The sequence below is a fragment of the Nestor notabilis genome, unplaced genomic scaffold (assembly GCF_000696875.1).
Source record: "Nestor notabilis isolate BGI_N333 unplaced genomic scaffold, ASM69687v1 scaffold5129, whole genome shotgun sequence".
NCBI lineage: Eukaryota > Metazoa > Chordata > Aves > Psittaciformes > Psittacidae > Nestor > Nestor notabilis.
Window position 1 is genome coordinate 55,966 of NW_009942285.1, and position 12,789 is coordinate 68,754.

Sequence of the window (12,789 nt, forward strand, 5' to 3'; positions counted from 1 at the left end):
CTGTTGTGCCACCCGTCTCCTTCCCACCATTTCCTGCTGTGACGAGGTGGGTCCGTCTGACCGCCTGATGCACATTCTTCTTGCACAGCTCATCCACTTGTTCCCACTGCCTGGTTTATTTTCAGGGAATGATTATTTAGTGAACTCCTATGTACATTCTTCTGGAAAAGTCTTGTGGTATAGATTATGACTCTATTGGCAGCATTGTCAGGAAAAAAGTTGTACTTGGCGCTCACAGAAGATAATTGTAATACAAATCATGAATTCCAGCTCCATTGTACTTCCCGTCCTAAAGAGGTATTTTCATATGCGGCACAAAGTGGTCCTTTCAAAAGGTAGTTTGATAGGCCCATGTGTGATGAGAGGAAAAGTAGTCTCTCATCACATAACCACATAATTTTTATTCATTTTATGTTTAGGTTTGGGGGTTGGTTTGGTTTTTTTCAAGTGAAAGCCAGAAAGCAGTTTAAGAACAGCAACAGCAGTTCTCATAGCTTTGCCACACACAAGCATTCAAAAACCATGAATAAAGAGACCTGGAGAAGCAGCAAGAATGACTCAAAAATAATTTCTTACATACATAGTGTCTTCTTCTTTTATTATTTTTTTACTTTTTTTACTTCCATTGGCTTTTGGAGGTTTACAGAGTTCATGATTTTGAGCTATTTTTTCCTGGGATCAAAAATTTAGAAATGTGCTTTTGATAAAGCTCCAATTTTTGGGTAGTCACACCACTTCTGAAAAGGGAATTCAATACACAGTTCCAAATGCCATCAGAGCTGATGCACCAAAAGGCACTCACACAGGTCGAGATATGTGGACCTTCAGCATCAGCGCTCTCTGTAGCCTAAGAGTATGCATCCTAGCTTCAGGACTTGTGAAGAGCAGTTGTGGAAACTCCCCATGGAGCAGCAGCATCCCCCTCCCAGCTGGGCCATCTCCATCCTTTTCTCCCAGAGAGCAATCCCAGCACTGTGGGTGGGTGGGGAGCAAGGTGCCTTCCCAGGGAATAATGTCTCAGGAAAGAGACATAGTGAATGAGGGTGTGTAATCTCTAATTCCGCATGCATGTGCACAGCAAGCATCACAGCCCCAGCCCTCCCCTGTTCACATCCATTTGATCTGTTCACCCTTCTGCCTGTGCGGGATTTAGGGGTTGCTTGCTTCCCTCCTGTAATGTTTATGATGGTTGTAATGAAACGTGCTGTTACAGGAATGCAGTCTGGTGTCTGCCAAAGGCTTTCTTTCCTTGTACATATCGGAAGATCCACAAAAAAGAAAAGCATAAAATCCACTGAGGAATGTATGTGATTTGATTAGACAGTAGTAATTCCTCGTTCCAAGTGCTTAAACCATGACATGGACCAGCTTGTTATCCTGACTGGATAATGTGTGTCATGGGGCAAGGGGATCAAAACAGATATGTAATGATAATTGGTGAGGAGTTTGAGGTGCAAGACTGGGAGAGTGGAGAGCCTTGGTCAGAGCACAGTCTCTGGGTAGGGAAGAGCCAAAGGATGCATGGAGACTGCGGAGCTCCAGCCATACAATAGACTCAGTGCCCTGCAAGTCTTGTGGCTCCAGTGCCACAGGTCAACTTCTTCTAAGTCCGTGTGGGTGAGAAGGGCTGGTCTGAGTGACCACCAGACTTGTGCTTGGCATCCTGATGTGGGTACCTTGCATTGCCTAAAAAGCCAGTGTATGTGTTGCAGTGTATAGCATGTTGCATGAGGAAAACACAAAGGTTCCCTGGCAGTGCTAAAACCCAACCTATTAATTTTGTGTGTGTGCAGGATATATGCAAATGTGTATATAAATGCAAATTCACACAGAAGTCTAATATAACTTTGTGTCTCCCTTTTAAGCAATAACCAGCCAGACCAGCTTTTAGTTACTTATGTACAGATGAGGGGTTAGAAAGTTCAGTGGCTCAAAACCCCAGTGTGCTCATCACTGCACATGGACAAGCCTGCTTGCTTCAAACAAACTAAAAATCAGCCCCCGTGACCCCAAAACATAAATCCAAAAACCTGTCTTGCATTCCTACTCCTGCATTCCTGTGCCACAGTGAAGATGAACTGACCCTCAGCATCTGCTCAAGCAGCAAAATGGAATGCTTTCCTGGGCTTCCGCTTTGACATGCAGGGTGAAGTTTATTAAGGGCGTCTGCCAGATACCAAACTTATCACAGAATGGTTGAGGCTGGAAGGCACATCTGGATATCTCATAGTCCAATATCTTGCTCTGAGGAAGGACGCATAAAGCAGGCTTCCCAAGACCATGGCCAATAAAAGTTTCATGGTCTCCAGGGATGCAGACTCCAAAGCCTCTCTGGGCAACCTGTTCCAGTGTTTGATAATCATTGCAATAGAAAGGGAGTTTTCTTGTTTTTACATGGAATGTAGAGTTTTTCATTTTGTGCCCATTTCCCCTTGTCTTTTCCCTGGGCACCACTGATAAGAGAATGGTTCCATCTTCTTTACTACCTCCCATAAAGTTTTCATAGACATTGACAAATCTCCCCCTTATGCATCAATCATCAATGGCAGACACACAAGACAGGAAACAGAAGGCAAGTCAGTAGCCTAGACAAAGCAAAACAAGGATTACTGTGGATCTCAGACAGAACCTGAGTTAAAAAACAGTCATGTTGTTGCATATATGACGAATCCATGCTGTAACATATGAATAGCAGTATTTTATGTAAGGTGAGTGGTCTTACTTCTTACTCAACATTGTCCAGGTCTCTGCTGAAGGATCATGGAGAGTTTGGGCCATTACAACTCAAGGAAGTTGCAGGCCTGTCAGAGAGGATCCCAGTGACAGCAAAAACATTAATCAATGTGCTGAAAAACATCACCTACATGAAAATGTTCGAAGAATGAAGTTGGTTTTGTCTGGGGGAAAAAAAAAAGGGAAGAGGGAAGAGTTAGCTTTCAGGTTCTGCAGGAGAAAGTCATAGACAAAAAAAATACAGCCTTAAAGTGTGAGGGAAGAGATTTAGGCTGGATGTTGGGGAAACTTTCCAAGGTTGTTAAGGCACAGATTGCCTAAGGAGGTTCCTCACCTATGGAGGATACAAGAAGGTTACGTATCTGCACACAATGATAGAGGTAGACCTGACCTTTTCTTAGGAATGAGAGACAGTCATGGTATATCTTGAGGTTTTTCCAACACAACTTCCAGTCATTCTATGAAAAGTGCTTAAAATCCACTTTGAACACATGCTTCCCCAGAATCATTAACAGGTATAGCTACCAAGCCACGCATTTCTACTACAGCATGATTTAAAATGACAAAATCTTCCTTGTTTCATTATCAGCAAACAGAAAGGGAAACTCTAAAATAGCCCACCAAAAGATCTCCAGCACCTAGAGAACACTGATGGGAGAAACTAAGAATAGCTTAAGGTTTAGTCCAAATGATGTGGAGAGATTCCTGAATACCTGAAATAGGCATTAACAGAACTATCCTCAAAATATCTGTGGGCATCCTCCAGATCTGGGCCTCACAGAAGTATGAAAGATTTTCACTCCCACAGTCTGTATTATGCTATTCTTCAAGACGGATTGTGTCACGTTTGTCACACATGGTTCAATCTTGCCCTGAATGTTTTTGCAGCCACTGGCACCATTGCAAAGAAAGTATAAAACACCATCAGGCTAATGTAATGACTTCTTCTATTTGATGAGTCCTAATGCAAATGACTCTGCAAGGCCACAGGGAGCTGGGCTCTCCTGTTTTATGCATAGTTACCTGTCACTCTATCTGCGCGGACGGCTTTCAAAGACCTCTTTGTCTGCAAGGTAAACTCAGGCTGGAGATGATCTCAGACTTGAAATCTCAGCCAAGGGAAGTCATCAGGCTACAAAACCCACAAAGTTAAAAATACAGGGAGCACTGGAAAATCAACAGGAAACAATTTCTGCTGACTGAAGTTTTCAGCCCTCTTCTAAACGCCAGCTAGCAGCGGCCTGTCAGATGGGATAAAGCAGCTACATGAAAGCAGCAGCGGTCCTTAACTTAGTCCATTAAAGCATAAGTGAGTGTCAGGAAAAGATAAGGATTGTCCCTCAGCTGTGATGGTGTATCTGTATGTTTTAGGGGCAAGGGAGTTGAGTTCCCCAGAACCTCTCTCCTCTCTCTTTGCTAGGGTCCCCTGGACAATGGTTGCCAAAGGGGATTTCTCCTTTTCTTTTGGCTCTTGACATAAGCAGGCCTGAAATTAGTCCTGGCAGTTTGGTATGAAGTACTTACCATCTTGGGGGATTCCCAGGCCTGTTGGACATTTGGTGTCTGAACACATCTTTGTTTGGTCTGACTAGGGGCAATGCCTGTCAGACCAACTTAGTTAGGTTGTAAGTACCAGCCATCAAATGAAGTTTGACCATTTTCACCCCCAGCAAAGCAAAGTGCTAAGCTTTTTAGTACAAATTCACTATGGAAAAAGGTTACAGAAGGAAAGCATAAAAAACATGAAGACACAGACCTAAAACTTCACTTTCTTTCTCTGGTGTTCATATCAGATGATTGCATTCCTCAGCTGCAGAAGCTGAAGGTCCAGCTCAGTAAGCGTCTGCCTTAAGAGTAGGACATGTCTGAGGCATCTGAGGCAGCCACAGATACACAGGTTGGAAAACCATCCCTTCATCTCCCCAGTCCATAGAGCCTCTTGAGCCTACATGTAAGCTAGCAAGCTTGCCTTGACCCACTAGAGAGCTCACCCACAAGAGCATCTGCTCTTGCCGAATTTTATCAAGGAGGACTCTCCCCTCCCTACCTCTATTGAGATTGTTTAAATATCTAAAATGCAGGTGCGTTTTAGAGGTACATATTTTTTTCTGTCTTATCCAATATGATCACTGAGGAAGCGTGGCTAAGGCCAAGACAACACTGTGCAATCTCGTAAGAAAAGTCCAGCCAGTCACCTGAATTACTGCCATCTTCCCTCTGTTCATGGGGGTGTGTGTGTGTGCTTGAAGCAGGATTTATTTCCTGGCAACAGAAATTATCCCCCTCGTTTCATTGTAAGTGGGAGTTACAGTGATGTAAGATCATGTAAGGGTGTTGCTTTGAAAAGTTTACACAGGGCTGCAGACACGAAATCTCATTACATCATCAGGTCAGCAGTCCATGGTCATTGCTTTAAAATTATGTGGATTCAAAGAAAAAGGAAAGTTGGAAGTTATTTTTTCATTTGTCGTCTGGCCTCTGAGCATTTACAGGTGCACTGGTTCTCCATTGGCAAGTTTTTTCCATGCATTCATGAGGACAAAACATACTTTTTTCAATCTGGGCTTTGGGGGAGTGTCTGTATAAAAGTTGTTCCTGGCACTATCTTACTATCTTTTGGTTCCAGCTAGTAGAAGTATCAGAAGAATATTAAATAGTATAAGGATCTCAACAAAATTACGAGCACTAGCAATACCATCTGCATGCTTTGATATTACATAGGCACTGGTTAGAAGAGGAGTTTACTGCTGCCCAGTCTCCATCATACTAAGTCTGAAAGAAACACCTAACAGGAAAGGGAAAAAAAAGCTGTTCAAAGGGAGACAACTAAATTTTCTGTGTCAAAAAAAGAAAACCTGATGATTTGTGTTTGTATTTGTGTCTGTGTTTGTGTTTGTATTTGTATTTGTATTCATATACACTGGCACACATTTAATATAGGATTCTGAATCTGTACAGGTATGTTTTCATAGAGCTGGAATGGTAGGACATGCATGGCACAATAAGAGGCTATTCTAGTTTAAGGTCTGCTCGTTTGCTTGTAAAGAACAGAACCAGGATTTGGAGCCCTAGATGAGCACTGATCAGCTAATCCTGACATTCTCCTCCTACAGAGTGGACTGAGAGCATTGATTCTCGCTGGCACCCCTTCTGAGGGGCAGCAGAGCCAGCAGCCATGCAGGAGGATTATCACACCTCTCGTCCAAGTTAATCGCTCTGATTTGTGTCTTAACCTTCACCAACACCTACTGCAGTCATAATCGCACCCGTGTACATTGCCTTTTGCTCCCCATAGCTTAAATATTCCTGGCCAACATTTCCAGCCTTGTCACACCTCTTTGAAAATATAAAGTGTTTGAATAATTGAGCAGTACTGTTAATAGCCTTCCCAGCTTCGCTAACCCTCTGATAGTTAAAATCTTAATAAGTAAACCACATCAGGTGGGTTTCTCTGCTTTTCACCTTCCTGCAGCTTAATAAGGCTTTTTAGCTATTTAGGTTTAAATCTTTTGTATTAGGTTTATAGCTGGCTAGTAGCACAACAGCCAACTCAGACCTAATTCTAAATGGATGTTTCCAAGTGGAAACTTGGAATTTGAATTCAAATGACCTTACCTCTTTTTTATTATTATTATTATTCTTTCCTGTGTGTGTTTTTCAGCTTGCTCATTCTTAATTCCTTCAGTACTTATTACTGCAATAAGCTTAATCCTTTATACTTGTACTCCCCAAGAGTGGGAGCCATAAATACTTCTTCAGTCTCTCCAGGGCAAATCAGCTGTAATGAGATGTCCCATTGCCTCACAGAAAAAAAAAATAAAAATAAAAATAAGGAAAGGCACATTCCAGCCAAAGACAATTCTACATCTGTGTCTGCGTGTTTGTGCCCTTGAGTAACATTCTGTCCTTTTGCTCTGCTTCAGGCTGAGTTCTCCGAGCTGAACCTGGCTGCTTATGTCACGGGCGGCTGTATGGTGGACATGCAGGTCATGAGGAATGGCACCAAGGTGGTAAGGTGAGGAACACCAGCTTGTCTTGAAAATCAGGCTTGCTGGAGCAATGTCAGGGCAAGCAGGATGACCTAAGGGTCTGACTGATGACTTCAAGGTTTCCTGGTAGCAATGGAAAGATTGACCTGACTGATGGTTTTGTATCAGGTCTCAGATGCACATTATGCCATACAGTCATTGTTGCCAGTCTAGACCCTTCATGCAACTACAAATGCCTCTTTTTCAGGTTCTTCTTAGCTTCAGGCCTCCCAGTAAAAGGGACAATGGATCTTCCTTTCCCTTGATTTTTCTCTCCTTCTATGTCGACTAACCTTCATTTTAAACAGTGCCTTGCATTCACTAGCCTACCTGTGTTAGTAATGTTAGTCCTGATCCCAGTGGATTACCCTTGCAGTATCCACAAAGCCTTTCCATTACCATTATCTTTGCAGCTCCTGAAATACCAACTTTTTTTGTTAGAGGTTCTCAATGCTCCAGACTTGCATTGTGGTATGTCTCAGAGGTAATACTGTATATCTGATGGGGATTTCTGTTCCTACTAGCATTACATCATAATTGCAGTCATTGCAAACAGGCTCTTTTCCTGAGCAATGCTTCCCCAGTCATGCACCCTGTTCACTTTCCAAAAGCATTGCTTGCCTTCATTCTGACACCAGAGTGCCTGCAATTTGGAGTTAATGCTAGATGCATTTTTATTGATGCTATATAAAGAGCGGTGTAAGCTGTCACATCTGTGTATGATGGTAAAATGCCTCTGTTTGCATAGCCCTGATATTACCTCTCACCCTTTTATTCCCAGGACTACATCTTAATGAGTTTCTGTCATTACAATTTCTAACTCTACACTTCATCTTTGATAACAATAGCTTTTCTTTGCTAGTGTTGAAATCTCATTGCTATTCCCAATCCATTTTTTATAGCCTCCCTACTTCTTTTGTACAAATCTTTTGTGCTTTTTGGTGTATACAGTATCTCCAAGTTTAATATTGTTCACATATTTAATCAACGCTTTTGTCTGTTAGCTTCTAGTTCAGAAATAAGGCTTGAGACACATAATATAGCATGCAGGGATATTTTTGAAAGAGATTATTAGAACAGCTGAAAAACAGTGATTCTGAGTCTGCTGGCCTCAGTTTAATTTCTCAAGATGTCATTTCCAGTCCAAACAGTGCAAAGCAACACTTGTCACTGTCAATTAGCTATGACTGTGGTCCATCAATTTATTTCAGGTCTTGACAGCTCCTAATCTCCATTCATTCCTTAGTGCAATTTCACAAGCCTCTGCTAAAAATTTTTAAGGTTGTGTCTGTTACATCCATTTGCTTTCTCTCGTCCCACAAATGTCTGTTTCTCAGTGAAACAAAGCCTATGTCCCATGAACCAGCCTCTGGAGCATCCATCAGACAGTGCGCCATGCTAATGTGTTCTTGTGTTCGCTTGCTCACGATGCTGGAAGGTTTCCGAAAACCATTTCCTAGGTTGATCACATCTTCATTTTCCTTCCCCTGCCTTTCCCCCCAAAGCCATTCATACATCTGGCAGAAAGATCTTGAGCTATTAAACTGAAACTGAAGACAAAATTTATTTCACAAGAGTGTCTGGGGCATGGTGTTCATGTTTCTGCTCACAGTAAATGCACAGGTATCACAGCTAGCCTTTTTGTGTGGTTATTTATATATGAAAATGCATGTCTCTATGAATGACATTAGTTCAGGTTTTTTGGGTTTGTGTATGCATGCTTAAGGACACGTGCATTTGTGTGGTGGGAAATGGATTTGGCAAATACATACTTGCCTGGATACCCAATTTATATGGCATGTGTTGTCCATGGTTTGTTAAAAGTCCTTACAAGCACTAGAGCCATTTTTTTACAGGCTGTGCCACTGTGCCCCACTCCTGCTCAGCTCATAGGGCTTAATAGCTCAGGCCAGCCAACTTCCACAGCCACTCCTAGAAGTTACAGAAATAAAAACTCTTCTTCACTTTCAAAGGTAAATTACAGATCTTACTGCTACTGAGCTGCGTGGAGGCCCTTCACCCATCCACACGGATGCAACTTGCTTCTCACTCCCTCCAAATCCCTCATCCCACCCACAGCCTTGTTCTGCCTGACTACAGACACCTCTCAGGGTGCCCAGCCACAGTGAGATGTCACACAGGACACCTTCAACTGACATGTGTGCACCAAACATGCTGTTGATGACATCTTTTTCCATCACTTATTAGGCCTCTGTTAATTATTAAGCAAAAGACTTAGTCACAAGTCAGAATGTTTCTAGATGGTGAGGTATAACACTCATCATGGTTTTTGAATACTCAAAGCCCATGGAAATCCCAATGACAAGTTACAGGAAGGAAATATGACAGCATCCTGCTAACAGGCACATTTGGGATTCCCCTCCTACAGGAACTATGCTTCCTTCACACTCTTCTTCAAAGCAAAAGCAACAGAGCGTGACTCTGGCATAGTCAAAAGACAGTGAACGTACTACAGACCAGTAGGTCTTGAGTTAATGAAATAATAAATGTTTATAACAAGAACAACAATAAGAATAACAAAGCAACCTCTGGACTATTGTCTCCAGCTCAAAATTATGTTAACTGATAGACTATCTAACAATATATTAGCCTATTAAATTCTGTCATTTTGCAGCAGGTTTTCTAGTTCTTTCTTTAAACTGGTGACATCCTCTTGCACTTTTAATTCAAAGCTCTTTCTTTGCTGATCCCTTGATGCTTTCTGACACCTTGAAGTTAAGGCGTTCTTTTAGACCTTGTGCCAACTGACTTGAACATCGCCAGGAAAGAATTGCAGTTCTTTTTCCTGGGAGATAAATCCCTTAATAAGAAAGTATAATGGTCCTTGAAACCCTAGACTTGCTTCAGGCAAATTTAAAAAAAAAAATTAAAATGAGCTTTAGAAGTATTATTGTCAATTAGAGAGAATTAAAGAGAACAAGGAACTGGAAGTTTAGAGATCTCCATGACTGCTAGACTATGTATCTTGAAACAAGTAGCTTCGAGCAAGTTGGCAAACAACTTGAGCCAGGCATCACTTTGTTTGCCTGGATTTAAAACAAATGTGCCTCCCAAATTTAATTTCACTGTAACAAAATTCTGGGTCTCCACCTCCTCTTTTTTAGCTATTAATTTCTGCACATCTGCAGGATGGGGTGAGGGATTTGGTAGTCTCAGTGAAATGTGCTACTGGAGAGAAAGACTATCATCTAACAAATTTTAAACAAACTGCATGTGTTTTATCAGCTCCAGTTCAACCATGGTATGTAATGGCTCCATCAGCCTATTCAGTACATTTTCTTCAGAGACAGAAGAAAAAGAGCTGTCCATGGAGTATCTCACCCAGTCCCTAGCAAACACTTTCCTACTTCAGTGCCCTGTAACACATGTCCTAAGGACAGGTCAGGGGTATGACCTGGGGTCCAGGAGCAGCACTGGGCTCATCCAGGGCTGGCAGGGGCAGAATCTCCGAAATGTTGGTCCTTGTTACCCTAACCTCATTGGGTAAAATTTGCACCAGAGCTTCCCAATGAAAAGTTAAATATGGGAAGCAGGAGATGATACTTATTCATCCCAAAGGGTTCCTCACCAACTTGGACAGAGCAGCCCCTTCACAACAGACAAATGGAGTCATTTCTGGGTGTGATGGCTGGACTACTAAGCAGTGTGAAAAAACAAGCATGGGCTGATGCCTGCTTTTAAAATACTTGGGTGGATTCTTCATCCCCCTTCCAGTGCATGCACAACTTCCTTTTGCACAGGTCTACACACACACGGAGACAGAGTGAACTGTCTGGAGTCTAATTTACCACAGAAAGCTCTTGGGCTGTGTCACCTCTACTGGGATTAGACATAAGGAATGGGATTTTCATTTTCACTTGTCTTCATTTCTCTGAAGGGCCCTTCATACCAGTGTTTCCACAGTGCAAAGTGGCTGTCAGTGCTGGCACTGCACCCACTCTGAGGTGCATTTACACTTTCAGGATATTATAAAAGTGTCTTAGTATAAATGAGAATTTGGGCTGTCTCTGCTTCTGACAACACCACTTAGACTCCCAAACTATGATCTCAGCCTCTGTGTTAGATTAAATGCAGTCCTGTGTTTGCCTTTTGGGCTTTACAAGCCTTCAGCTATTAATTCCAGTAGATGTGGGAATAAGACAGGGATATGTTGAAAATCTAGACAGCTTTTTTATATGGGGAATACTAATGTCTTTGGGAGCATTTCAGACTTTTAAGGATATGAATTAATCATTCACCAGACTGCTCTCATCTCCTGTCTCCCTGTGGAGCTGGCTCTTTTGCCATTGGGGCTTGATCATCTAGGGCAGAAAGTACATTTTTGTGTGTCTGCATGAGACCTACCACAGTGGTGGTCATACCACTTAGAGTGTACTATGCAGACTCACTGTAATACCACAGTACAGACAATAACTGATGGACCATGAGAAGCCTAGGGTCTGAAATGAGGAGGACCCTGCATGGAGCAATGGCCCTGTCAGGAGTTGAGCACCGTGGACAAAGCCTTGTTGTGGGAAAGGATCTCTGCCATAGAGTGGTGTTTAGTCCTATAGGCCTTGCCTGAATTTAGCCACTCTGTATAGGAAGGTGCATGTGTCACCCAGCTCCCCCTGGAAGATATGCCTTTGTCACTCACAGCTGTGGCCGAGTCAGTGAATGCTCTAATTCCTCTATACAAGCCTATTCATTCCTTTAATTAACACTGACTTTCCCGCTGGTTCCAGCTGATTCAGTGCTTCCACTATGCTCTGCACTCTGATAACAGGACAGCAGCCTGTTGAATCACCATCCCGAATAGACCAGGACCTGAGAGTGCTTTTTTTTGCCAGAGCATATTTTTGCACTTCAAGCTGCAGCGCAATCACAACATGAGGAAGCAAATGCTTCTACATGGGAGGAACAGGGAAGAAACTGGCCAGGCTAGCAGCGGGTGTTTTCCTGCTGTTCAGACCCCAGGACATGTGTGCTGTGGCTAAAAAAGGTCTGCCTGCTCCAGGATGCAAGACTCTTTAAAGACCAGTGAGGACACTTTGCTCATTGCACTTTTTCCCTCTCTAGTGGGTTCACCCACCCTACAGGACCATTGACAAGCTGTTTCCTGAAAGAGGCACGTGGGTTTTCTCACCACACAGTAGCTGCACTTTGCTAAGAGATGGATGTTTTCTTGTCTCTTTAGGGCTATTCTTTCACAAGAGTTGGTGGTTTCCTGCAGTTCTTATACAGGGAGAATATCCAGGGAGGTCATGGAAGTAGATACTGTCCCTGGATGGTGATGTAGGACATATTGGTAAGAAGTGGGCCACTTTCTAGCTTCTCATCTTCCAGGAAGCTTGTGTCAAAGAGGAACCTTAGGCTCTGTATAGTCCCTATGTTTTAATTTAAATCTTGATCTAATTGGTCTAATTTTTTAGAATATCTTTTTCTAATTTTTTGTTGCAATTCTGAAAATTTCTGCAAAGATGCAGATGGGAGAAAAAATGGGAGAAACTAATTTAAAGAGTTTAGGTTTCTAGAAGCCAGATGGAAAAACATGTCAAGAGCCTGGTTCTCCCAAAATTCACAGTATGATGTGCCACATGGTACAGTACAGTATGTGCTAAGTATTTAACATTGAGCAACATTTGGGCAATATTTTTGTATTGATGGTATGACAATCTGTACACGTAATGGAGAAGTATGTGTAACAGTGAGTAAGCTTTTGAAAGTGCTCTTTAGGCAAAACACCAACGTGCAAATGACCACTTCCCTTACTGAAATACCCTGCAGAGACAATGAGCTGGGAAAAGGTGCCAAATAGGGTAGACCTGAGCAAGTTGCAGTTACACACGAAGCAAAATAACACCTCCAGTAAACACGCACGCAAAGAGTTGTGGTCAACGGTTCAATGTCCACGTGGAGACCAGTATCGAGCGGTGTCCCTCAGGGATCGGTGTTGGGACCTGTCTTGTTTAACATCTTTGTCAGTGACATGGACAATGGAATTGAGTGTGCCCTCAGCAAGTTTGCC

At 42.6% G+C, this 12,789-nt stretch overlaps 1 protein-coding gene across 1 annotated transcript in view; it reads left to right on the plus strand.

Annotated features, from left to right (window-relative positions):
• LOC104410996 (synapsin-3-like) overlaps positions 1-12,789 on the plus strand; it is a 47,974-nt gene that overhangs the window by 20,109 nt on the left and 15,076 nt on the right. Inside the window, exon 3 of the mRNA XM_010021313.1 lies at positions 6,657-6,748. Coding sequence (XP_010019615.1) covers positions 6,657-6,748 — 92 coding nt within the window. The remainder of the gene's footprint in view (positions 1-6,656; positions 6,749-12,789) is intronic.